The sequence below is a fragment of the Melozone crissalis genome, unplaced genomic scaffold (assembly GCF_028551555.1).
Source record: "Melozone crissalis strain CALT ecotype California unplaced genomic scaffold, PUWL_Pcris_2 ptg000004l_1, whole genome shotgun sequence".
Taxonomy (NCBI): domain Eukaryota; kingdom Metazoa; phylum Chordata; class Aves; order Passeriformes; family Passerellidae; genus Melozone; species Melozone crissalis.
In genome coordinates, this window is record NW_026535782.1 from 32,981,873 (window position 1) to 33,009,452 (window position 27,580).

The 27,580-nt window shown below is 34.5% G+C and overlaps 1 protein-coding gene across 3 annotated transcripts in view; it reads left to right on the top strand.

The window, feature by feature from the left end:
• The window catches only part of LRRIQ1 (leucine rich repeats and IQ motif containing 1), a 114,210-nt gene that overhangs the window by 26,043 nt on the left and 60,587 nt on the right, over positions 1-27,580 (top strand). For 2 of the 3 annotated variants that reach the window (XM_054278999.1, XM_054278981.1), the window contains exons 16-22: positions 4,927-5,403; positions 7,380-7,518; positions 9,969-10,088; positions 25,300-25,389; positions 26,096-26,220; positions 26,827-26,922; positions 27,256-27,341. In XM_054278999.1, the coding sequence (XP_054134974.1) occupies positions 4,927-5,403; positions 7,380-7,518; positions 9,969-10,088; positions 25,300-25,389; positions 26,096-26,220; positions 26,827-26,922; positions 27,256-27,341 (1,133 nt within the window). The remainder of the gene's footprint in view (positions 1-4,926; positions 5,404-7,379; positions 7,519-9,968; positions 10,089-25,299; positions 25,390-26,095; positions 26,221-26,826; positions 26,923-27,255; positions 27,342-27,580) is intronic. The other variant, XM_054278990.1, reaches the window with a different exon arrangement.

Genomic DNA, 27,580 nt, shown 5'->3' on the forward strand with positions numbered 1-27,580 from the left:
AAAGCCTTTTCAGGGTGGGACAGTGTTGGATTGCAATAGGCTGCCCAGAGTGGTTGTGCAGTCTTGTTCTTGGAGATTTCAAAGACCTGACTGGATGAAAACCTGTGCAGCCTCGTCTACTTTGAGAGCTAACTCAGCTTTGAAGTAGAAGATTGAACCAGAGACCTGAACTGGAGGTTCCTTCAATTGAGAATTTTTCTATTATTCTATGTAAATTTTCAAAGAGAAGTGTGTCTGAAAGAACCTGCAGATGTCTGAGAAGAACAGTAGTGGAAAGAGGTGATTATGTAAACATCTCTTCTTTCCTGAATGTATGGTTTGGGTGGAGGGAGGGCAGGGAGTGCAGAGGAGGCAGGGCTGTGGATTTTTTAAGCTTTTGAGAATTCATTTGTGATCTTGTAAATCCCTAAATGCGACATGATTGAAGCATCTTGCATCAAATTTGGTCTTAAAATTAATTTCTTGTGTGTTAAAGCCATCTATCTTTTATTTTGACTGAAGTAAAATTTATGGATGACTTGAAAACCATTGCAAACTGCAGCTCATAAAAGGAACTCTAAACAACTTGTTTGTATATAAGCCGTAGCAGCATAGCTATTATATGTACATATTGCAATACTTTGACTGAATTAATGTGACATTGCTAAACAGCAGGCCAACAACAGAGCAAACTTCTGTCTGTTTCACATCTTGCTAAGTTATGAGCCCCTGTAGGTGCGACCTCAAGTATGTAAGCTGCCAGAAGTAATCATGGCTTGCTTCCCTAATCTGTTTCATACACCAGTGCTGCCCAGTTTAATTCTCTGTGCTGTTTCTTCCCAAAACTTCTCTGTTGCTGCCATGTTTAAGAATAAAACTGACTTTAAAATTTAATTTCTCTATTACACCATATTTTTTCTGTCACATAACCTTTAGACAACTTGTAATAAGTAATCATGTACAAAAATACGATACCTCTGCTGCAGCAATTTGTTTTTGGCCATCAGATGTGCAGTTGTCTGGCTAGTGGAACTTGAACTTTAAAAATACTCTATGTATTTTACAGTGAAAATGACAGAAATTGCATAAATGGTGTTGTCAACAGTGACCTGTTTCATGTTTGTAGGGAACTTTGGTAAACTGCAGTTGAAAATCAGTAATGATGCTTGTAGAAGTTTCCCTGAAGACATTAGATTTTACCCCACACTATTACAAACAAAAGCTCACATAAATTGAGGTGTACTATTTGAATATTCCATGTATTATAATTCTGAAAGTCACAGTAGGGGAAAACATGATATTAAGCAAGGTTTTAACTAGCATACACTAGCATAAGAAGGGGTAGAATATTAATTATGATTTAACTACAAGGGCCAGGAGAAAACTGCCATTCCTGATCAGAACTGGCTTCTTTTTCCCAAGCCTGTAATTTTTGCCTCTGAGAGATTTGTTCTGCTGACTTTTCCAGATTTACTGTCTCACTCTGAGCAATTATACTGTTTGAATAAGCAGGCAGACAGTGCAAGTGTGATTGCAAGAGAAAATTCTATACATATGTGTTAGCTCTACAAGCAAGCCTCTGCTACCACTTTAAATTTCATAAATAGCAACGCTTCGTCTGATTTAAACTTCACTGGAAGGCCTTTAGCATAAATAATTTGTCCTTTTCTGTACCTGTTAAGTCAGCCTGTGCATGGATCCTTATGCATCCTAGGTGCAACCAGTGAGGCTTATTCTTTCCCTTCTGTCCTCCTCCATTGCCCGACACTGCCTGGGAATTGAGCAGGTTTTGGTGTAAATTAACCAGGATAGTGATGGATAGTCTTTATGAACTGGTATGAGAATTGAAGTTGTAACAGTCCTTAATAAATGCCTGTCTTAAACTTCCAAATAGATTAAAATCTGATTCTAATGCTATTTTCTTTCCTCAAAGTCATGCAAAATGCTAGCACAAATAGAGAGGTATCTGGTAAAAAAAAATAAAAATAGCTAGAAGTAGTTTTTTGCTCTTCGTGGGGTTTTTTTTGTGAAAATAATATCTTGGACTTTAGTATCAGGGCCGCTAGTTTAGCACATTTGTACAGAACTGCAAGATTCAACCCTTGCTCTTCTGGCTTATTGCCCCTTTCTCCCACTGCAAAAGCAGTGGTTATGCTTTGTGGTTATGCTAAAATTTGCATATGGCAGAAATCACTTTCACTTGTTATGATCGAAATAAAGCCTGGCAGCAACTGAACATGAAGGAATGTGCTGGTCAAAACTGAAAGCCATAAAAATTTTGCTGTTGCAGGGCTACCATATTTATCTGTATTTCATTGCATACTAAGCAGCCAGACACTACGGATACTGGTGCTTCCATAGGATAATTCCATTTCTTGTTTTATCTGGACGACAATTTATGCTTAAAACCTTGGTCAGATCTTAACCAAGAAGCAATTCCAGGTTAAGTGTGATCCATAACAGTGAAAAAGGTCTGAAAGGGAAACAATGAACTTACATTAATTGAAAAGGAAATGTTGTGGTATCTGAAGTCTTAATGTTGTCATATTTTTTACTTTGTCTTCCTTTCTTTCCTTTTTTTTACCATTAAGATATAAAGCAGTCCTGAATATTTTCCATTGCAGCAGCTTCCTTTCTGTGGTTTGAATAAGCAAACTTCAGGAACACTTCTGTACTATCAAGAGTGCAGCGCAGTTGAGACACAGAGAAAGTTGCAGTGTGTTGATAGGATGTTGGTATATCCCTGTTGACTGGAGGGAACCACCAAGCTGGCTGCCACCAAGGTGGTGCTCAGGCCCCATCGTGACCTTTGGTGTCTGTGCATCGGAGCTTTACCTTAGCAGGAGAACCTCAAACACACCAAAACACTTCACTGCACATCAGCCTCTGAGATATCACTCCAGCTTCCTTTGTAGTTTCTTCAAACTTAAACCAATATGACTGAAAAAGCTAAACTGAAAAGCTACTGATACAGAGGGTGGCCTAAAAATCCTGCAAAACCAAAGTATAGTTGTGGATTGCCAGGGAAGGTGTGGGAGAGCGTACATGCCCACAGAGACAAGATGGTATTTTGCCCTCACTGCTTGGAAAAAATGCCCAAAAAGCAGCCTCTAAAAAAAACTAACACATGATCCCTGGTGACCATAAAATCATTCCCTGCCTGAATTTTCACTTCCTCAATCCCTCTATTTCTGCTTGACATATTCATAGCCACTGGAAGGATGAAACAGCTGCTTGAGACCCTACCCCTATACTTGTCAAAGGAGAGGATTCACTGTTAGAGTGCTTTGTTTTTCTTTCTTTCTTTCTTTTTTTTTTTTTTTTGACAACGAAGGATACTCACGATGCAGTTTTCAGAGGAATTTTTTTTGCTCAATATATAAAACATTCTAGGGTTTCCTGCAATATTTTAATTTTTAAAAACAAATAAACCAACAAAATAAAGCAAATGAAAGGAAAAAGAAAAAGAGGTGAGAATGGATTTTTCCATTTTTCCTTTTTTTTTGGTCTTCTCAACATATTATGTAGAAATTTGGTAATGATCTTGTGCCAGACTTTTTTTTTTAAATACTTTAACTAATGTAATATATTTAACTAAAGAATTTAATTCATGCTTTGACTATTTTCTTTTAAAGTAATCTTCATTCTTACTAGGTAGCATGTTAGATCCTTAAACAAATTTATGGATTGATTTAAATATTTTTAGGACTTGTATATGTGAAATTAACAGGAGCAGGAATAATATTTTGTAGTGGACAATCAAGTGTACACAGTGAGTTGTGTGCTTAAGCTGTGTGGGTCAATTTACCCTTTCAGATTTTGTCCACTAGCACTGAAGTTGCACTAGCAGTGGAAGAGTTGGAATCCTTTTTACTCTTATAGGGTCTGATTGATTATGTTCTTAAAAACTTCACTTATGTTCTTAGTTGAACTTCACTGAGGATATAATTAGAATAGCAAAAAGTCCCCAGAACTTTATAAAAATTTCACCTTTCCAGAATGATGAACAGGAAGGAAATTTCTGTTATTTTAACTCTAATTTTAGGGCTTAATTTTTCCAGACTAACAAGAAAATTGATCTTGTTTCTATTTTTCTATTGGATTGCTATCCTAGAATTGACTTTGTACTCTTCTGAAATTAACACCAGATTACAGATCTCTGCATCTATCTACACTATTAAAGAAAAATGTTTTCATGATCCTGGAAGTACCTGTTACCTAATAAAATGAACAAACACCATCCTAAGTACAGACAGCCATCTGAATCTGAAACAAGTAGTTCATATTTGCTCTTACTTATCCTCATCATTTAGACAGTGTAACACAAAGAACTTATGAGAGCCAGACTTCTTAGATTACTGTTGCTTTAGTCTAGCACGTTGCCTTATATTGATAAAAAGATCTGTACTTTAAAGTTTGTCTTCTTGAATTTTCTTTAGACATTGCAGTTTCTTGATTTGAATCTAAGTTTGGCGTTTCTTGCTTTAGTTCTTATTTAAATTTTAAAATTACTGTTATTTTTATATGAGTTTTTATAGTTGCCAGGTAGGAGTGGATTGTTAAGGCAAAATTGCCTCAAACCTTTCAAAAATTTGGGCTTCACATGCTCAAACGGTGCCCCACTAACCACACAGAAAGTTAATAGTGAAATGCATGGTGCAATGGCTATTTTAAAAAGACTGAACACTTTCTCTTTTAGGAAACTCTAAGTAAAATAAGAAATATGTATGATTATAGTTTAAATATGTCCAAAATAAGATAAAATCTGTTAAGATTTGTAATTACTGAAACTGGATTTCCAATTGCAGTAATTGCTATTTGCTGTAAGAGTATGGAAACATGTAAGAATACTTGAAAATACAAGCTATTTTAGAAATAATAGAGGGGTTTTTTTTTAAAGCATTCTAACAGACATGTAAAATTTTTTTTTCTTTTTTTTTTTTTCAGAATTACCGCTTCTGTTGAATCTGTGCTGGAACAATGCTGGTATTTCAATCAGTTGATGAAGCTTAGTATTAAACATCGATATGTACATGAGTATGGTGAACTAAACATTAATGACAGAGATGGACCAGAAGCACTTCAAAATCATTTAAAGCAAACATCCACTGGCTGCCTAGAGGAGAATAACCTCTTTATCATGGGTGTGACAGAAAATAAACAGGTCTTGTTGGATCCTTCCAAAAGATTGAATACTACTGGTGATATTCAGGCCACATTCATTAACTCCTCCATACCTGTGCATCAGAAGGAAAATAGAGGAGATCAGAGAGTGAAGCAGAAGAGCACTGAATCTTGTATTAATTATAGTGGGGAGAGCAAAGGCAACAATAACATGTCAGATCGACTCACATTGCAACAGTCAGTGATAGTAGCAAGTGATATGGGAAGAAATCTCCAGCACTTTGGGAATGGTACAGAGAGGTAAGACAGATGTCAGGTTGCTTTCAAATTGATTATGTAGATAGACAATAGAAGTGAGGATTTTTTGTTTAAAACAGAGACACAGAACTTGTAAGATAATATTTTAAGCTTATTAGACAATAAAGAGTTATAGTCACGTGTTGCACACTAGACTTCCATATTAACAACTAAGAATCTTTTGTGGTATTCTCCCAGTTGGTATATTAGGATATAGATATTTATATAACCTCAATATACCTCAAATAACATTAAGACACCAGTTCAATGACACATACAGAGTTAGGAATGCAAATGACAAATGTTTTGCAGAAACTTTGGAGGAGATTAAGTAGAAACTAATGTAAGGTTTTTTGCCAAAATTGTTCATTAGACATTCAAGATAAATTTGCGTAAACTTTACAGTCAGTACCATTTAGAAGGCAAGAAGAAAAATTGCTTAAATCTACCATCCTAATCCCTTGATTTTGGCCAGTCTTCTGCCGTTGTGATGACTGAAGAGCTAATGGCCTGCCCTGATTTTGGTACTTCTCCAACATGCCTTAACCTGCTTGTTAAAAGTAGAGGCAGGGGTGAGAGGCCAGTTCAACTTGTTATGTGTCCCTAGATTTTCTCCTGCATGAAACAGACTGGTTTGTTACCTCTTTGGAATGTGTTTGCTGCTGATTTGTGTTGTTCTGGATGTACAGACAAGGGAAACAGAAGCTGGGTTTCTGTTCGAGAATTGAGTTAAAATTTCATAAAAATTCAGTTTCAAAAGCAGGTATCTTGAGAACAGTATGAAAAGCAAGCATGGCAGGTGTGCTTCTTTGAGCTGTTTAGGCTTATGGTAAAGAGGAAACTGCTTAGTAGGTACTTAAGACAAATAATTCGTCATAAAATTTATGATTAAGGAAGACTATGCAATTCATTATCACCTCTCAGCAAGCTGAAAGCAGGAATACATTAGTCCATTGCATGATATGAGTACTTCAAAAAATTTTTGAAATAGTTCATTTAGTTTTTTGTTAACATTTTGAATAAATTCCATAAGTGGTTTTTGGAGAGTTCTCTTCAAAACAGAATGCAAACCATTTTTTGTATTTGTCTTGACCTCTGAAGCATGATGATTTTTTTTTTTTCTAACTAGTAGTCCTCTATTTAAATAGTTGCACTAAACAAGGAAAGGAATTATGTAAAGATTGGAAATTTAGTTGTCTTTTCTTTAATACACTATCCAATTGAAATGAGTATGTTGTGGAGAGAAGAATTCCAGAATAGTAAAGATAGTAAAGTCATAATTCAGGGCTGACATTATACTTTTTCTCCAACGGTATGAATTAGTTGAACATATATTTAGAAACTAGAATCACTGAACAGATCTAAATAGTCTGTACTTAGTTCTTGTTAAAAAATGAGCAAATTAGAAAATTTACACATATAACCAGTGGTCAGAGATCTTAATGGGTAAAAGCAGGCAAAAGATGAAATGGCACTTTCTCTGTTTTTCCTGTCTGCTCCATTGAAAATACCTGCCTCATTCAGTTTGCAGTATTTATTCCTCTTTCATGCTTGGTGTTTGTGTTTTGGGTTTTTTTGCTTGGTTGGTTTGGTTTTGGGGGTTTTTTGGGGGATTTTTCTTTTTTTTTTGTATGTTCAGTGGAAATAAGGAGACCCCTCCAATATTTTATTCAGTCATTGTCACACCACTTTCGCTTCTAATTCTTCCTTTGAGGACTCTTCCTCTACTGTGAGTATTCATGGAATAGAGCCCAGTGGAGATTAGTCCTTAGATAATTGGATTCAGACATTATGTGATGTGAATATCTTCCAGTGAGCATATATTTCACATCTTGATTGTAATTTCTTGTTTAGTTGCACAACTTTTCATTTGTCTCAAAGCACAGTGCTATGTTTTATGGTTGAAGTTTGGCAGATATGATAATCCAGTTGTGTTGGTGAGGCTATGTGAGTTATAAATGTATTTATTTCTCCATGAGCCTGCATATGGAAGCATCCTCGATCCAGTCCTTCTGGCAGCAATACCATGCTCAGAGGAAAAATGACTGCAATAAAACAGAGAATCATCAGTTTGTAGAAGCTTTGAGACAGAAACATGAAGCTGCCACAGTAATCCAGGTTGGTTTATGGTATTTTCTTTTTTTTTAAGTTTAATAATAAAAAAAGAAATCTTTCTGCTTTTGCATCATTTTCAGCTTCTATCTGTTCTTGCTTATTATCCTATTGTTTCATAATTAAATATTTTTGCTTTATTTAAGCAGCATAACCTTGGTGTTTCTAAAACAGATACTTCTTTACAAAAAGCTTTAAAGAAACATATTTTCCCTTTATAGAAAAATATTTTCCCTTTTTTCACCAAATATTTCCCTGAATTATTTTTACTTGATATAATTCTTAATATTATGCTTAAGAGATACTGTGCCCATGTTCTTACTGGGGCTTGTGTATGCTATGAAACTGGTGGGTGCTGTGTAACCCGTGTTGTGTCTGTTATCTATGTGACTAAATAATCTTCCTGTCTCTTCTATCCTACCTATCCATTTCTTTCCTTCTCTTCCCAACTCCAAAACCCAGGATTGCTTTATCCATATTGTCCTTGGGAGCAGAACATGGCCTGGGCTGTTCTGTGGTAGATACTGAGGTAATAACAGTTAAACAGAATGGGTAACTATGGGCAAGGGTTGAAGTCCACACCTTGACTCTGTTTAGTTTGGTAACCAGAATTTGCTTGCTGAGTTGACAAGGTTCATGGGGTTATTTCCTACATTTTGAAACAAGTCAACTCAGTCAATTTCATATTTCAAGTTAACTTGGAAACATTCCATAGAGTAGGTCTTATATACAAATTCCAAAAGTGACAAAGTGATTTAGAAGCAAAAATTCAAAAATTTGCTATTGGAGTATAATGTGTAGCTAGCATATTAACAGTTGATTCCATAAACTTACTTAATCCATTTTTGAACTTACTTATGTATTTGACCTCTACTATATTTAAAGTGGTGCATTTTAACAAATCTGTATAGTGATTAGTATGTGCTTCCTTTCATTTGTTTCAAGCATGGTAATTCCCAAAGAGAGTATGAAAATAAAAGTGATCTATTATTTATCTTCTGTGCATATTACAGATTCTTAGATCTCTCATACATGCATCCTTACATCTACCTTTTGTAAATAAAATTTTCATCTGTTTAGTCTCTTTTCACATTTCTTTGTAGTTCTCTTTTTCCTTTTTGTTCCGCTCTGAACCTTTGCCACGATATGTTACAATCTTTTTTAAAGAAGCAACAAGAACTGAATTCCATAGGCAGATATAGAATGAATTTGTACAGTAAGAAATTTTTTATTTTGTTTCTTAAAAACTACTACATGTAATTTTTCTTTGATCATAACTGAACACTGACTTGATGCTTTCATAGATCTCTGTTAGCAGCTACCTCACAATTTAGCTTTCTGCATATATCATTAGGATTGCTTTTCTCCTTTGAATCTGTGAAAGATAATTGCCTTTGTTGAATTAAATATATTTGTCATTTGATCACTCAGTAATATCAGGAAATTTTATCTAGATGCTTAAAAAGGTCTGTAGAAAAATAACAACAATGAAATTATAAGACAGCAATTCTAAATTTTAATTTTTATATTTAAATTTTATAATTATCAGGAAATATGTGTGTAAAATAGTAAAATTTTCGATAATGTATGGGGTCAAACAGACTTTTTCTAAAAATTAATAATCTATATTTTAAACCAGATTATGAGATTTACCCCTCCTATTTTAGTGCCTTCCTTGCAGAGCCATTAAAAGTGTACAACACCACTTCTTTTATGACAGTGAGAATATTTTGCGTTTTAAACACTTGGGGCATCTTGAATTCTAATAATGTCAAATACTGATTTTGGGGGAAGTGGCCATCTTGTATGCAGCTTTCTTAATTCCATATATCTCATTGTGATTTCTGAAGTGTTTTTGCTGGACATGATGCTATGCTTGTCATGTGTTCCTAATACCCTTCCAAGTTTTCTAGCACTTTAATTCCTAATGTGCTCCTTTTTCTTAGAGATGATTATGCTTAGTGGTAATATTTTTTTTAAGTAAAGATCTTAGACAGTTAAGAGAGAGAGTAAGTGACCTGGGTCAATTATATGAGATGTCTCCAAGAATTGCTACTTGTAAACCATAGGACATTTAGTACATCTGTATTTTTATTCTCAGTAATTTGATTGTTGGCACTCAGGTTTTTCTTGTGTAGGCTTTCCTTTCAGTTTTTAATAGTCCCTGAAGGAATTGTCATATAATTAATTAGTTGACCCAGGTTTGTAGTTAAGGGAGTTGCAGGATTCCTTTCTGCTTACTTGTGGAGAGCCTCTTGAGTACTCTAAGCTTTAGACATATGCTGGCATTTAATTTGTCTTGTAGTTTTAAATGTCACATAAAGTTCAAAAAACATATCATTGAGCTATTAAACAAAGGCCCAAGATGTTTTATCTTCCTAATGGGATAACATAGAGAAACTGGATTTGGGTTTGATCTATGGCTATGTATAACATGCTCTAAATTTTTTGTTTAGGCATTTTGGAAGGGATGTCTTTTGCGAAAGAAACTGGCCAGTGCTCTTGCAGATGTTAAAAGTGATGATTTGGAAGATGAATATGAAGAAATTAATGTGGATGCTTTCACGTTTTCTGAAGTAAGCACAATAGTTAGCATAAAGCCTTCACTATTATTCTTAAGTAATCATGTAGGTGTTGGAAATAAAAAATATGGAAAGCACTACCAAGGCTAGAATTAACACATTGCATGTCCAGAAATAAAGAAGCATTTCTTATTTATAGCTGATTTAAATTTATTTGTGTTGGATTAACTGCTTCCTGCTCTTTGAGATGCTCTGGTACTTACTTTGCTATTAATGTCACACCCACTGTAGAATGCCTTATATTTTTACAGCTGAAGGGCAATCAAATGAGAATAGGAAACAGTTCCTTTTGTTCCAAAATGTTTATCTTTTTAGTACTTCATAACAAATTATAATTTCAGTAATATTTTAATATGTATTTTGTTCATTTTCATGATAGAATGAGATCAATTTAGAAAATAACTGCAACACTGAATGTCAGTTATAATCCAGTAAAAAGAATAAATCCCCAAAGCAAAAGGTGATACAGGGTTATTATCTTGTGTGTAGTGCTAAAAAGATCAGAGGTTTAAATACAGTAATAAATTAATGAATGGTTAAGTCAGAAAAAAAACCAAAAAACCAAACCACACATTAGCAGCTCTGTTATGCCAAATAACCAGAAATTATTACTAGTTATTTTTACAAGTTATGTAGAGCTAGAAATGCACTTTGAGTTTCAGAAGGATTGAAATTGGATGAGAAGCTTCCATTCTAAAAAATAAAAGTGGGCTCCACAGGAATTTGAGGAATAACATAACATTCAAAACTGAATTTAGCTATACTCAGGTAAAAAGTAAAAAATGTCTATGGGATCAATACTGCCGTTCAGTAAACAAGATGAAGAATCTTTAAAGAAATATTTTCTTTATAGCCTCAAAAGACAATCTATATGGGAAGTTCTAGAGACAGAGTATGCATATTATTTAGTTAGGCAGCTGTTGATGAGTCAACTGTGTACTTGTCTGGAGAACTGCTTTCTCTCATTGCTCACATTCATTGGCTACCTTTTTTTTTTACTGGTTTCAGGTAAAGCAAAGAAAGCAAACAGCAATGTGGCCTTTTGAGACCTAAGAGGATATAACTAAGGTTTTTTTCATGAACCCTTGTCTCTGAATGTGCTTATTCAGGTGGTGTGTCTTTGCAAGAGCCATTTATCAATATTCCACTGTAATGTTGCAGAGGAGATTGATGCAATAGCCCTGCTACTGGCAGGACTAGGTCCCATTTATAATTAGATGTTTGTATGGATCATGGAGTCATGAAATCAAGTATGCTGTTGGTTGGTGCAGTGCAGTTTACAGTTGATCAATCTTTGGTCATCTGATACCAGGAGGCTTCTTTTACCAACTCCTCCCAATAGAAAATAGCTGGGCTTTCTATGAAATTATTGCCAATGAGTTCATGACTTAGGGTAATTTTATTTTTTTCTTCCCCTTTTTAGCAACTATTTTAAGGTACGTTTTCAGAATTACTGCTTCATTTAAGAGCATGCAGAAGGTTTGAGGCAGAAGTTCCAAGAATCATTTGGTAGACGGGAAACGTGTGTGTGTAAACATAGAGATCTGGCTTAAATTTTAGGATTTTTTTATTTTAATTTGAAATACATATACAAAACAGTTTCATTAGTTGATGTTCTCTGATCCCTGGCTTCTTTCTAAAATAATAAAAAGCAGAATGTTGAAGGTTTTATTTCTTCACACAGGAAGGAAGTATCTGTTCTTATATTATGGGAGGAAAATATCCTGGTTTGAATTACTCAGCCAGTAGGCCAGAGTTTTACACGCAGTAATTCAGTTGAGCCATTCCTGTTTCTCTCTGTCTGGCCCAAATAACCCTGCCATGTTTGGTTTTGGGGTTTTTTAATGGCTTAACTGAAAACTACACTGACAATTCCATCGTTCTGTCAACAAGACAATTACATTTGGGCAGGTATTCCTGAGGCCAGGGAGAAAAGGAAGGGATGGAGAAGGCAGGAGAAAGAAGCCCAGCTGATTTCAGAGAGATTTGTACTGTATCACCCTCTGCTGTTGCCACACCTTTTTTCCCCCCAAATGATTTTTGAGTTTATCAGTAATTAAAGAAAACATGGATTTAGGGAAAAATTCTCAGGAAGTGTTTACATTGAGGTGATGACAGGTGAACCATGAGCTGACATTTGAATTTGCACAGCAGGCTCAAAGGCTGAACTGTGGACTGATGTCAAATACGTTATTCAAGCCCTTAGCTTCTTGTGATGAAAATTATGACATCTGTTTTCTACAGAGCAGTGTATATGATAAATTTACAGTGTATGTGTATGTGAAGTATATTTTTTTTCAGTGAATGAATATTTCAATGTTCAACATTGATGACTGTAACTAGAATTACACCCTGCAATATTTATCCTATTTTTTCTTTCTTTTTTTTATTTTTTTTCCCAAATGTATATATTTTCTGTGCTGGAAAGTTGATTTTGAGAAATGTGTGGCATAACTATACTAGGCATATAGTATAGGCATCTGCTCTGTCTATCCCAGACTAGTTACTCAGTACTAGGTTGTCTGTTTCCATGTGTCTGTAGCTGTTTCATTGTCTGCAGTTGGGTAATACCAAATCATGTGGACTTCCTACTTCTGGAGAAACAAGCAGCAGAAACTTGGAACAGTCTATACTTCCTATTCCTTCCTTTCTGGTCTCAGTGTTTTGTAGCAAAGTGCTGAAACTGAGCCAAGTAATGACACATGGTATCAGTGGCTATCTGTTGTGTCTCAAACAAGTGTGTGGGGAGGAGTACAGAATGCTGGGCTAAGAGATCCCATATGCTACGGTTTGAAGGAAGAGAAAAATATTTGGATACCATTTTGTACTGCAGATTTCAGTGTTGTATAGGGTGAGTGAAATGAGAGAGAAGAGCAGAAAAAGCTTTCCTTATTGGAAACTGTTACAAATGTCTTGTCTAAAAGCTTTTTGAATAGTTCACTATTTTGTGTTGTGGTGGCTTTGCTTTTTCTTATACTGTTATGTAGGTTTCAGTCACTATGATTTTATTCAGTATTATTTAACATTCTACAAAATCACTACTGTGAAAGCACCTTTCTAAACCATTTGTAAATATCACAGTGTAATAGGTCATTAGGCATCAGTCTTCACAAAAAAATTGTGTAATATCTTCATTATAAGCTCAGTGTACCCAGTGTTCCATGGAAGGTGAGATTGTGAAGCAGCATGGGGGAAACCCTAGTCTTTGACAAAGGTCTTCACTTCATTTATGCTCATTGAATAATAGTAGATTTTTACTACAAGTTAAACACCACATCACATGAAAAATGCATTGCATGTGATTGGGCTAGAGGAATGGGCTTTATCTTTCTAACAATATAATGAATACTAGTCATTTCACCTGAACCATTGCTGATACCTTCTTGTATTCATATCAGCTCCCAGCCATTGCCAAGGCCATTCAGAGGCAAGTGATGGCAGTAGTGTTTTGTGTCTGTTTGAGTGTGCGATGTCAAACAGGCTGTCCCAGATGACATGAATGATCTGGCCAGCAGATGTTTTACAAAGTATGAGCCTGGTATTTAGTGATATCTTCACGTCTTTCATGTGGACTTTGGAGAATTCCTGCCTACATGCTCCAGAAGGCTGATCTTAAGGCAACCTTTCATCAGCAGTCCATCCTTGTAGCAAACGATCTACAAGACAGAGCTCACTTTAGCTCTGGTGGATGAAATCTGACAGCACATTTGCTTGACACAGCTCTTACTTCTGCACCATCTAAATATGGTTGTTTTCTTGATGTAAATATGATATGAGCCAAATGAAAAATGTCTAAACATGCCAAGGTGTCATAAAGCTGAATAAATTAAATATGATGAGTTTTTGGACAATTCTTTACCCTGAGCAGGGACCAATGAATAAATTACCGTTTTCTACACTGAATAAATGTATGGACGTATCTTATTCTCATCAAGAGAAATATTAATTTTGATGATTACATGGCACACCAAGTAAGTACTCTATTTTAAAAACTTCATTTTTAATTTAATTTAAATCATTTTAGTTATATTTTGTCAAAAAGAAAGTCACTTTATAAGTTGCAACCAAGTTTTAAAGAAATCCATTACTGCTCTGTTTATCAAAGGAGATAACACTCTTGCCCTGAGACAGTGTTATTCTTTTTCTGAGGTTGTTTTTGTAGATTTTTTTTAAATTCCAGCCTTTTTGTCAGCTTCTGAAATTATTGTTCAGGAGTTTCCTTCTTGGTTTTTATTTTTTTGCATATCCATGCTCAGGGACATAGCCATTCTTAATTTTTTGCTTACCTTCCACAGCAGGTAGGTAGCAATTTTATTTTTCTTTCTTCTCAATTTTTCTTTTCTGAGGGGTGAGAATAATAAGAACTAGCTCATGTGTGCTAACTCTTAATAAGGAAACAGTAATTAGAAAAAAAGTTTCCTCATGTCTCCCATCTTTAATTTTCTTATCACATGTCCAAACTAGACCCATATGATGTGTTTTGTTTGCTTTTCTGATAATCCTTCATAATGTGGTTTGTCTCAGCCTGGGAGCTTACGATTGTGAGCTTGTGACAGTGATAGCTGTTTTCTGGCTAGTTCCAGGAAATAAGTGTAGCCCATGGATTGGAAGGTCCCCATAACACTTCTGGTATCTTGACACTTCTATGTATGTCTAGCTCCTGTCATTGCTTATGAATGTCAGATCAGCATCCAGCTTTTCTGTATTGTATGCTGCAAAGAATATGATCTTTTTTTCATCAAATTTCACCTAAATTACAGCTTTACAGGAAAGCAGAAAAGTGTCTGTTGAAAACTTCATTAAATCTATACTCTTCTTTTAAAAAGGAGGAAAAAACCTCTCTGCTAAGCAATATATTGGAGGATCAACCTTTTTTCTTGAGTGTTTATCAATAATCTCTTGCTATGCCCCTCTTGCTTCAGTGGCTGTGTTAGTGGGTTGCATGCCATTCATAGAGTGTGGCATCTGCAGATGCATACAACTTCCACCTTTTTCAGCAGTGCTGCTTATCTCATTTTCTAGTTGCCTCAGACAGTCTGGGAATAGGAGTAGGTTGTTGCAGTCAGTACCTGAAAAAATAAACACAACCCCAGCTACTAAAGCCCGTTGCTAACACTCTCAGCTTCACAGCTCATGCAGGATGTGCTCTGGTTGCTTTCTCACCTTCCACCATGAGATCTCAGTTCTTCCTATCACCTGAAATGCTGTTAAGTTTTAAATTTATCTTCATCACTTGTCTCTTTTCAGTTCTTGTTTAAATAGACAGATTCAAACAAATACTTCCCAAAAGATAGCCTACTAGTGATGCATGGCACTACAGATTTGGAACCTACAGGTAGCAAATTGTGTTTAGTATTTTTCTAAATTACATTTAGCTTCTCTGACATACCAAAGGATAGCAATATCATTAATTCCTAATCTTATATCTCTAAAGGCAAAGTCAAGCATCAAAATTGAATAAGCAAAGCAAGCAATGGAAAAATGTAAGTGGAAAAAAAAAAGCTTTAGTTCTTTGAAATTTCTATTCACTACTGTAGTCTCAAAGGAAATTTGTTCTAAGCCAAAAGTATCATTATAAGTGGAATCAATAACACAGTCATAAGTTTTTCTCAATGAGTACATCTCCATCTGGAGTCTCTTGAAAGCTGAGCTAAGGATCTCTAATCATTGAATACGTCTTCCCTAAATTCTTTAATTTTTGTGTAGTATTGAAACTGACGTTTTGGTAGTTATAGGTTGTGTTTAAAATATCTGGTTAAATGTCTAATATTTAGTATGTCCACATACATTGATTTCCATTGAAAAAGATTTTTTAGTAGTCCCTATTTACAAATTTCAAGAGCTAACCTATTTGATCTGTCTATGTTCTGTGATAAGAAGCTATTGATTCAGTGAATATTGTTATTGAGTAAAATTGCAGCTCTTATATGGGGGACCTAAGAGGAACGTGAGGTGTCAGCCTCTGTGATCCTCTGCACTTCAATCTCTGCATGTCTCATTGCCTGGAGCTTGAAATCCTTTGGGTTTAGAAGAAAACAGATGTTATCTGATTGCAGCACAGCTTAACTCCCCTGAACATATGCAAGTCCGAGGGAACAGATAGGATGCATCCTAGGGGGTTGAACAAACTGCCTGGTATCGTTTGGAGGTTACTCTCTATCATCTTTGAGAGATCACAGCAACTGGGGAGGTTACTGGTGACTGGAAAAGGGCAGACGTTGCACCCATCTTCAGAAAATTGAAGAGGAAGATCCAGGGAACTAGAAGCCACCAACATTATCTCCCTTTCTGGGAATGCTTGGAGTAAAGAGATTCGGAAGCCATTTCTAAAGCCATGAGAGAAGGTGATTGTGAGAATCTAGCATGGGTTTACCAAGGACTCGCCATCTTCATTGTTTTCTGTCACAAGGTGAATGGGTATTATGAATTATTATGAATAAGAAGTGTGCAGTGCATATTGCACGCCTTTATTTGAGCAAGGCTGTTAACTACCTCCCAGAGTCTTATTCCCTAAATTTATTGAGATGTGGGCTGGAAAAGTAGACAGTAAGGTCATTGACAAATTGACTGGACTACCAGGCTCAAATAGTTGCATTTTGTGGTGCAAAATTGCACAGCCATAATTACTGGTGGACAGTAATTAATGGAGCCATCATGGATAGTAGGGGGACCAAAACAGTAAAAATTTGAATCAGCTACCTGTCTGATGGAACAGAATGCAATCTCAGGTGTGCAGGTGACACTGCATTGAGGGCAGTGGTTGGCATGGTGGAGGATCAGGGTGTTCTTCAGAGCAGCCTGCCCAGGCTAGATAGACAGGCTGAGCAGAGCCTCATAATGTTCAACAAGAGCAAGTGCAAAGTGCGATATATGGGCAATACTGCTGGCTAGGGTCTGACTTTCTAGGAAGCAGTCTTACAGAAAAGGATGTGTAGTCATAATGGAGTTTCCATGTAATGCTTTTGTTTCTAACAGTGTATACAAAGAATGGTAAAAAACCCCAAACACCTCATATGCTATAATACAGTCTTAATTTAACTAAAAACTATTTAAGTTTATGTCTAGTTTGTCCTGGAATAGTGAGCTAAGGAATTCTAAATGCTAAATACTGTCCTACTACTCACTGTAGTATTTTTTTGGCATGAAAAATACTTAAAAACTTTTTTTTAATATAGAAATAGGAGCAGCTTTGATCATTTAATGAACCAGGAAAACATCCCAAAGAATCAGCTTCTTTCTAAACAGTATCATTACATGTCCCAAAAGATTGAAGGCATTGAGAATACAGACATAAATGAACAAATTTCAACTTGCAGATTCATTTATGGATAATTTATTTCAAATAGAAGAGACAGTGCTAGAGACATATAAGGAAGACAATGTAAGTGAAGCTGAGAGATGATTTAGGTGTACCTCTTGAGAAGTAAGGATTTGGTAGTGTAATTAGAGGTTGGTTAACATAAATTGCAAAAAAATCTCTGTTTATAACTCAGCCCTTCTTTCCTCTTTAGTTTCCAAAACCTTTTTTTTTTTGTTCTTGTTTCTGAAATAGGGACTTTTGAGCAAAAAGGAAAAGTTGTCTTGAAATTGAATCTAATCTTTCATGTGACCTGAACTTTGAAACATGTTAAAGGTCAAATGACTATAAACTTTTGACTAGTCTATTTTTTATTACCCTGTGCTTCTGCATGACTTCCCTTCTTTAGACAAAACTGCAAGCTGAAGCACAGCTTTCTTTTCTATTTTGTTTTAGTATTCATTATCTAAGCTGGATAAAACATTTTGGGTTATGTTCCTTCAAAATTCTTTGAATGCCCAGTATTTAAGGGGTAGGGTTGAGGGGTTCCTTGGCTGTTTTGGTTTTTTAAGTCTTTAGCTCATTGCCCCTTGCAAGTTTTGTTTCTTTGTTTTTCATGGAAGTAGGAAAACTTCAGAAAAGGTTTATAGAGACATAGCAGCAAAAATCTGTGTAATGTGCCAGAGTCAGAGAGGAGAAGTCCATTTTAATGGGATAAACAATATCTGGGGTCTTAGACCCATTTTGGGGAGTGGATTGAAGGTTCCAGGACCTTGATATTTATTGAGATGGGTGGAAGTTTATATCTCAAAAGATTTTTAAAGCATACATTTCTGGTGCTTACTTGAATCATGTCTAACCTCTGAAGTTGAGGTTACCATTTACCCATCTGTATTTTTTATTCCTGTATTCAAAGAAAGGACACAGAGCTTCCTTTGAATGCTGTCAGGAGTAAGATAAAAAATGCATTTTTAGAAAAGTTTAAAGTCACCTAGGTCGTGAATGACTGGTGTGAAATACAGTAAGATTCCTGGTTTTGGAGAGTTAATTATGTATGTAGACATTTAGCCTTTTATTTGAATGAAAACTTTCATGGTCCTTGAAATTTTCATTGTTCATTTACTTTTCCACAATAAATTCTTCTCATTTTATTTGTATTTGTGTTAACACATTGGTACATGTATTAAATGTAAGTATATATATTTATATATAAATATATGCATTAGAATTTTAGAGAATAGCTAGTTTTCCAAGCTTATTAAACAATTACATTTGGGGAAGACATTCTACAATAAAATTTTCTTTAATGTTTTTGTTAACAGTATTTTTATTTTGATTTTTCCAGTAATTATCAATTTATCCTTAGAAATGGACAACTCCTCATTTTCCTACAAGAATGTACTCTAATAATTAACCAGTTTTTGTAAGTCTATAAGACCTCTTGAGGTCAATTAATCCTTGCAATGTTTCTCTGGAATTCATGTGATACTCACTACTTTTTTTGGCTTGAAACTTTGTTTGGTTTTAGCAGTCATAAGAATGCAGCTGTACCCAGATTTCTTTTCTAATGTATATATATTGTCCAATATAAAAACAGGGTTGAAAAAGAAGCATTGCCAAAGGTTAAAATAACCTTTATTAGGGTGCTAACCTATTTATCTTCAGCACATAAAATATGTAAAAAATACTGGGAGGCAAACTAAGAGAAAAGGAATGTTTTTCCTACTGCTTGAAGTTCAGATATATGTTTACTGTAAAATGTGTATCCTCTAAGCTACCTAATTAAAAAAATTCTATAATTTTTTATAATGTTGTTAAGTGCATTTACATGTAGATTTAAAATGGTAGCGTTCAGACTGAATTTTTGTAGTACTGCAAGTAGAATAATATTGCAGCTAATTGAAGATTCAGCTGAGAAAGTTCGTATCTGACGTTTTCTTAGCTTTGGAAGTTATTTATAAAGTCTTGATCTGAGCTGATTATCAACTTCCTAACATTGAGCTAAGCTTTACACATGAACTTGAGTTTCACAGAAAAACTAGTCCATAGAGTAATCTGATTCCTCAAAGGAATGGATGAAAGAAAAGGCTAAATACACAAATGTATTCAGATCTTTAATTTCAAAGGAAGTTTTCAATCACAGTCTATCAACAATATACAAAAGAGCATAGAAAAGTGATCTGGTTCTTCTGTTTCAGCTATAAGAGCTAAAAATTCATAATTTCTTAAGAAATTTGTTAAAACTTATTTAGGATTTAAGAGAAGAATTTACCAGCAAATACTCTGGCCTTGGCAGAAAAAGGTTGAGTTTAAAAAGAAATGAAATACGTTTTCCTGGACTAGCATGATATTTAAATGAAGTATCCTACAAAGTGAAATATGTTTGCCAGGAACCAAGAGGGAAAGTTACAGCTTTCTGCCAGATGAAAGACAGTTCAGTGGCTGGCTGTGAGTACCTAGAGGGTTAACCTTCAGCATAAGATCCCTCAGCCTCACCGCTCCCCCTCCCACTCTGAGCAAGTATTTAACCTAGAGGATGTTTACCATCAGGAAAAGTTGTTCTTCATGTGGAATGTATTGCCCCAAAATAATTTTTGTAAGTTTATTTAAAAGAGTCATAGAAGGATGTTGAAAGTTTTGCCTTTCATTTGTCTTTGCTTTTACCTTTTTTATTGTCTTTCAGTGAACCAGACTTTAACTGCACTATTTAAATATACTCACTAAAAACCAGAAGTTGGGGACATCACCAGCCTGAAGAACTTTATTCAAATGTGTATTCTATAGAGAAGAACTTAATGGAAAGATTCATTCTGATTCATTTATTGGTTTACTCTAATTACATTGTATTCTTATTGAAAACAAATTTGAATGTGAAGAGGGCAGATACTTTGTAACATCTGGTTGAAAAAGGGTCATTCCTCCCAAGGATGATGCTAATGGCCCACCTCACATAGGGGAGCAGAAGTACAGAAAAACATATTGGATAAAGCCAGGCAGATGAACTGGAAAGCAGAGTGAATCTTTTCTCAAAGCAGAGGATTCTGCACACTATTTCTATGAAATTCTAATGTGGAAATACTGTTTCTGCTAGAGGATTCTTTTTCTTTTTCCCTTGCCATTCTTCCTGTTCGGTTATAATGATCAGGAGCCAGTCATTACTCTTAGTTCATGGGATGTTTTGGATGCTAGCTTGCTTCTGCTTGTCTACATTTTTGTGTAATTTACTTGTTTTTATCTTAAAATACCATATAATTAAAAGCACCACATAAATATCAATTTTGTTTTTCTGACTAAACCATCACTGTCCTGAAAACAGTGAATGAATCAATAAGGAGATGAAAGAAGAAAGGAAAGAGGTATAAAGAGTTAGTTTTCCCTGATTTTCAAAGATAGTTTCACTGTTTTCTTACATGGTGATTCTGAGGTCTGCCACGCTTGGAAACCTGGGATAGCTTCAGCTCCCATGGTGTCCAACATGATGTCCTTTTGAAGTTAATCTACACCACTTCAGCAGTTGCATCCTATGAGTCATATACATGATTTGCATTCTTTCTTAGGTTGATATAGAGATGACATGGCAAACATGCTGACCAGATAGTTACACTTGTCATTAGAAAATAGGTAACTGCTTTAGGGTGAGGAATATTTGCCTAGATGTTAGCAGAAAGTCCTTAAACCACCAGTTTTCAAGGTCTAAAACAATGTACTAAAGGAAGAATTGTCCTCATCATGTCAAACTTTTTTCATTCTTTCCTTAAGCAGCTGCTGCTGAACTCTTCTGGAAGCAGAGTAGTGATGTAGGTGGATATTTGCTCTGACTAGAACAGAGTTGTTAGATGTCAAATACTGGCCTTTCTTTTCAGCCTGTATTGTTAATGCCTTTTTGCATCCTCTGCTTCAAACCATAGTGCAGTTTCAGGAATTGGTTTGGTTTCTATTATGCTCTTGTGATCCTCCTTGATCTCAGAAAGATGAAAGGCAATGTGTGATGGCATTATTCACAGTTTGGACAGTTACTTGTGGAAGTGCTTCAAAGCCTGAGTGTAAGTTTGACACTGTCCTGAGAACTGTTTTTGTTCATGGTGTGAATATGACTCAGAACAGTCCTAATTACGTGTACAGTCATGATGTATTATAAAAGATTACTTAGCTCCAGAATGTAATCCAGAGCATATAAAAAATGCCTTGGATTAGATTTTGTAAATAACGTTTGCACTAAAACTTGACTTTTCGGCAGCTCACTCAGACCCAATTAAAGTTAGCAGAACCATTCTCACTCACTTTGTTCGTTGTAGGATTGAATTCTGTTTCTGAGACTACAGAAGTTCAATGCTTGATGTAAATAGTCATTGCATTTTGCAAAGGAAACAATTGAGTAAATACTGGAAAAATGAAGGAGGAACAAAATTAAGAGGCTATATAGAATATGCCATGAAAAAAAATCCCTAAACCTCCAGAGTTTGGTAATGAGCTGCACAATGAAAGGAGGAAACCTGGAATGGTAGTGTCTCAAAGGATAAAAACTGCATTTTGAATCAGGATAAAAAGTTATTGATCCTGATGGATAAGTGGAAATAGCTAATAATATTAAAGTTTCATTATTAAATTAAAATTCAGAGAGAAAATCCTAACGCCAAATAGATTCACACCTCCTTCTTCCTGAAGAGTAGTATCATGCACAATTGGATTGTGTTTAAAAATTTGTTTCAAATAGGTTAACAAAAAAAAAAAAAAAAAAAAAAGCTCTATGTACGTTTTGTATGTTGTATGTTTATGAAACTTGAAACCTAAAGTAATTAATACAGACCTTTTTGAAACAATCCTGGAAATAAAGTATAGGGGATACAAAAGCATAAAAGATATCTTCAGGTGAACTAATATGTGTTAAATAAACTGTGTATGATTTACACATATGAGTAAAGCCACATTGTATACTGCATATTCAGGAAATTACTTAATTTGGCTTTAGAAATAAATACAAGTATAGCACACCTATAGCTGTTTGTATAGACCATACAGTCAAAACCTGACATTTTATTTGCTATGTAATTCATCTCAGATTGTTGTTTTTTAATCTTAGTGAATAATATCTGTACAAACAGATCTAGTTTTAAGCCTTAGGTGTTGGTAAATCTGTCATAAACTTTTCATTAGGACTGTTTAGGGAAGTTGTGGGCAACTGTTTCTTGAGCTTAGTGCTGTGAAAATGTCCAGGCAAAACATAGTGAAAGTGTTTGAAAATCCATTGTGTTTATTTTTGTGGACAAAACAAACATCAGTGTGGTATATTTTTATGATATGCTGTACATTTATAGGACTAAAAGATGTAAATGGTAAATAAGCTGTCTCTTTTTTATTGTTGTGCATATTTATACCTTTGATTCATACTTTTATCTTTTTACTGATCTTTCTTTTCAACACTTAGGACACTGAATTGCATTTTCTAGGCTACAAAAGAAATAAAACCACTAGTAGTACTAAATTAATAAATGGCAAACACTGGGCTAGGAAAATATTAGTGAGACAAGTTTCAATATAAATACTAAGAGTTTAATTGGGTTGTGGTACAACTATAAAGCAAAAGGATTTAATCAATGTACTGCTAAGTGATTCTTGTTCCAAAAAATTGGCTACATCTTTGGAGTGTTACTTCTGTTTTGTTTTGTTGTTTTTTTTTTTACAAAATATTTCATCAGAGAAGTAAAAATTCAACTAGCCAGCATGGAGTCTTGGCCTGAAATTTGAAATTAGAGCTTGGATAATATTCACTGCTACTGGAAGACCTTTAAGTACTCAGGTCAATAATGGACACATCACTGTGCACACAGATTAGGTTGATGGACATTTAAATTGTGCAAGAAATGGAAATCTACCTCTCTCCAACCTGTATTGATTCTTTTGCAAATAAAGGAGGAAGAAAAATTTCCAAAGTTTGCTATTTTCATATACCTGTATATACCAGCACTGTTGACTGGATTGTAGGCCCAGTCTTGAAAAATAAGTGAAAAATTCTCATCTGAAGAATTAAAAAAAAAAAATTATTTGCATAGTGCAATTGACAAGTAAATTTGAAGAGGACCAGGAGGAATAATATATATTTTCAGTGGAAGTTTTCAATCAGATGTTGTACCTTTTTCATAGCTTTTCTTTTTGACCATTTTGCTGGAATTGTTGTGGCTTTGTCTCTGCTGAGATATGAACTTGTCAGTCTTCTATGTTCAAATAGTACCAATGTCACATATTTAATTTATCACCTCTGGGATTTGATTTACTACAGTCTGTTTTCTGGTATTTTTATTTTTTTTAATGAAAATTGTGTGAATCAACCACTCAGTTGTTATCAGCGTAAGTGTAATCACATCACTGAGGAGAGATAAATTAGTGGGTTGTAGATAACTGTTAAATTTAAAGAATGTGATACATTTTATTTGTTGCATGCCTCTGCAGTTTATTTATATAGATTTCTTAAGATACACAACTTCCCAAGAGAGGAGGTATATTAAAATGGATAATGTTATGTATTTATCATTAATTGAAATGTTAAAGAGTGGAAGAGTGCTTATCTGTTAGTAATGAGGGCATAGAATTTTTCCAGATTTATTAAATAAAGGAATGAAACCCAAAACACACTGTAATCAAATAACAGGGAATTCCAGATGCAGGGAATCAATCAGATGCAGGAATTCATCCCTTTTAACACATGAAAATAAAATCAAACATTATTTTTCAAATCTTGGTCAGAATGGAAACAAAAAGAGTGGTCTTAGAGCCACTAAATCATGTGACCAGTACCTGAACTAACCCTTCAAAATACCTGGAATATGATTCTTTGGCCTCCCAGAATTTCAAAGGCCTTGGAAGATCTTGTTCACCAATCTAAAGCTGTACAAAGTTTCCACAAACTACACAAAGTAAGGTATCCAAACTTAGGATCATTTCTCAGGGTCAGAAATCAGTAAAATCTGAAATTTTTTATGAATGGGAGAAAGATAGTCCAGTTTTATAAGTAGATATTTCCAAAAGAATGAACCCCAGGCTCTTTGCTGTTGAAGTAAGAAGAACCTGAATGACTGAGCCCTGTAAGTCAAGCCAAATTCTTCAGTGGTATTTGCTTACTGTGTGGGAGTGATGTGATTCTCTAACTTATCAGAATATATTGAAAAGACATCATAAAAAACCTCAAGGACCTATAAGAAAACCAAGTCACATACAGGTTGGGTTTGAAAAAAAGTCTAGAGTTTATTTTTATGAAAGAAAACTGAATTATACCTTAAAGTGCTAAGAACACCAGTTAGCAACTAATTCTGTCACCCTTCTTTATTCCACCAATTATTTCAGTTTCCCATTTAATCTATTACATCAGAAATAAAACTACATAATTGAAGCATATAGCATTATATAGCATTTACTTTTTAACCCCAAATTTCAATGCAAATTACTCACCACTTCAGTTCAACAAAAACAAGTTTGACAGAATCAGGCAACTACATCCAGGACATAAAATAGTCAGAAACAGCACACAAAGCTTTTCATATTTCTTATGCCTTTAAGTATCCTAGGTCTGTATTTTTTCAAAGTTTGGCAGTCTTTTATAATAACTTGGGTTTACTAAAAAAGTTGGCAAAAAATTACAGTAATTTGAGAAAGAGGGGTTGCATCTTATGCAAAACCAAAACCCAAAAAGGACCTCCACAATCTACAAATACTGTTGATTTGTTTAAAATAAAACAGTACAGCACAGCATCTCCGAAGGTGCTTTTAGTCTCATTGCTCTGCAGGTGGCAGTTCTGATGTACAACTTGAAAAGATGTACAAAGTATGTAAGGCAATTTAAAAGAGACTTTGCAAGAGTTATCAAAACTATACTGATTTTATCAATGCACTATTTGACTTTGCTCATTCATGCAGGCTGCATTAGAGAAGGAATGGCTAACTCTAGATTCCACCCGTTTCCCTTCAAAAACACTCCTGCTCTCAAACCAGCTGCACTGGCCAAAGGTAACATGTCACAGAAACAACTTAGTCTTCAGTCTTTATTCATTCTTTAAGGAAATGCTATTCTGAGGTGATTAATATGACAATTTAGTGACTTAAAAACACAATTACTTTTAGAAGTCTCAGACTTCCTCCTCATCTCCAGATGCAATTTTTCTTTTGGGTTTTCTTTCATTTGGTTATTTTTTTCTTTATTTTGGATTTATTTCAACATTTTACTTCACAGTAGCACAAAAAAAGATGATATGCTTCATCTGCACATTTGGCAATGGATTAAAAATTGCTCGTTGACAAACTACTTTAAAAATACTAAGATCTGCATTATATGACAACAGCTGAATGTTTTCAGAACAGCTAAAGGTCATCGAACTGTAATGTCTGCTAGATAAACTCTGAAATTTTGGCTTTTTGTTTTTGTAGAGCTTTGTATTCTTATAACAAGCATAGTATTACTAATGTTTTGTTTCCTACAATTAAGAGAAAAGAGTCTTAAAAATATGCAATTTATTGTATTTGGGGATATATGTAACTAAAGTCCCCTTTTTGTCCTATTCAGTTAGTTGAAAGTAAGGTCTGTAATGGACATATCAACATTAAGAATCTTTTTAGTTATAGTGATAAACTCTGCAAGCCCTGGTGCAGGTTTTCCTGCACATTTTAAACTCAAACTTATGGGGACAATCAGCTGCATTCCTTTTCTTTCTCTTAGAAGTTTTCTAGGCCTTCAGATTCCAGTGAACATTCAAATAGTTTGCCATTAGCACCACAAGAAGTTTGGCAGTGTGCTAACAGACCACATCCATACTCAGCAGAAAAATACCATTTTCATAGCAGGTAAGTTAAATTATATTGTTTTAAACTGTATTTAGTTCATTTGGATTTGACAAAAATAAAAAGGAGAATAAGAAGCTATTTTGTGATGCTTTTGCTCCTTTTGGTGAATGTGATATTACTGGAGTTAAAATGTATTTATTTTCTAAAACCAAATGTATTAAATCCGGTTGTTATTTTTCATTGAATACTATAATTAGGAATATAAGAATATATATGCGTAGTTTTATTTATTTAGGTTTGACTATAAATCATAAAACTTCTATTTCTTCTTATATGTTATGAAATAGATGTTGAAATAGAGATCTTTAAGACTAGATAAAGATTAAAAGGGATTTCTTAAACAGCTGCATTCTGTGAAAGGACTGAAATATGCTTCAAGTAATTGAAATGTAAACATTTCAAATTGATGGCAGACTTTTATTACTCTCAAAGATAAAACCTTCATGGAGTATTAAAAAGGATTTTTTTGGTATCATTTCCAAGCTTCAAAAGTGCCTTTAAAAGGCACAAACAAGTTGCAGAATAAAAAAGGATGCAAAATAGTGTAATCCCAGACGCTTTCATATTTACTTACCTTTCAGTACAGCTCTCATACTTTGTTTCCAGGGCAGGGAAGGAAACAATGTCACAGCTTCCTAACTGTAAAGGAAAAAAGGAGTTTTTATTTGTGTCAGAAAAAGAAGAGAAAATATCAGAAGAATGGTATGTTAAGCTCTTTTATTTACACAGTGACTTCCAAGAATAGGTATTGTATAGTTGGCTGTTGTTGCTTACTTTCTTTAAGTTCCACTTTTGAAGAATCTCTGTTTTCTACCAAAGTAAAAATTGTTGTAATTATTTTTGTGTCTAGGAAACGATCTTAATAAGTTGCAATAATGTAATGTTAAGATAGGAATTGCAGGTATCTCTGTAACTCAGTACTGTGGATCAGTACTGCACAGCAGTATTCTTTTTGAAAAGTGTATTATACAATAATATGCAGCTGGTGTAATATAATACATGTGAAATATTTAGTAAGCTATTTTCTTCCCTTAGGGGTTTTAAGGATATTTCTACTGCACAGTTAATGCTGAAGAGGGCCCATAAAATGCAACCTAAAAAATACAGTAATAAAAGTTTAGGTAAGTCAACAGTTAAAATAATGGTTATATTGATGTAATTTTTTCATTCTTAAAATAGTATTTCTCTGTTAAAAACTTTGCTTGTACAACATTAAACATTAATTTGAATAAAGATGGAGTGTGATTCAGTAAAAACAACTCAGTTTAAATCAGCATATTTAGATTTGAAAAACTATTCTACTGGATTTTGAAGTTCAATATTTGACAGCTATGGTAAGCAGAAATTTTATTTCTTCCTG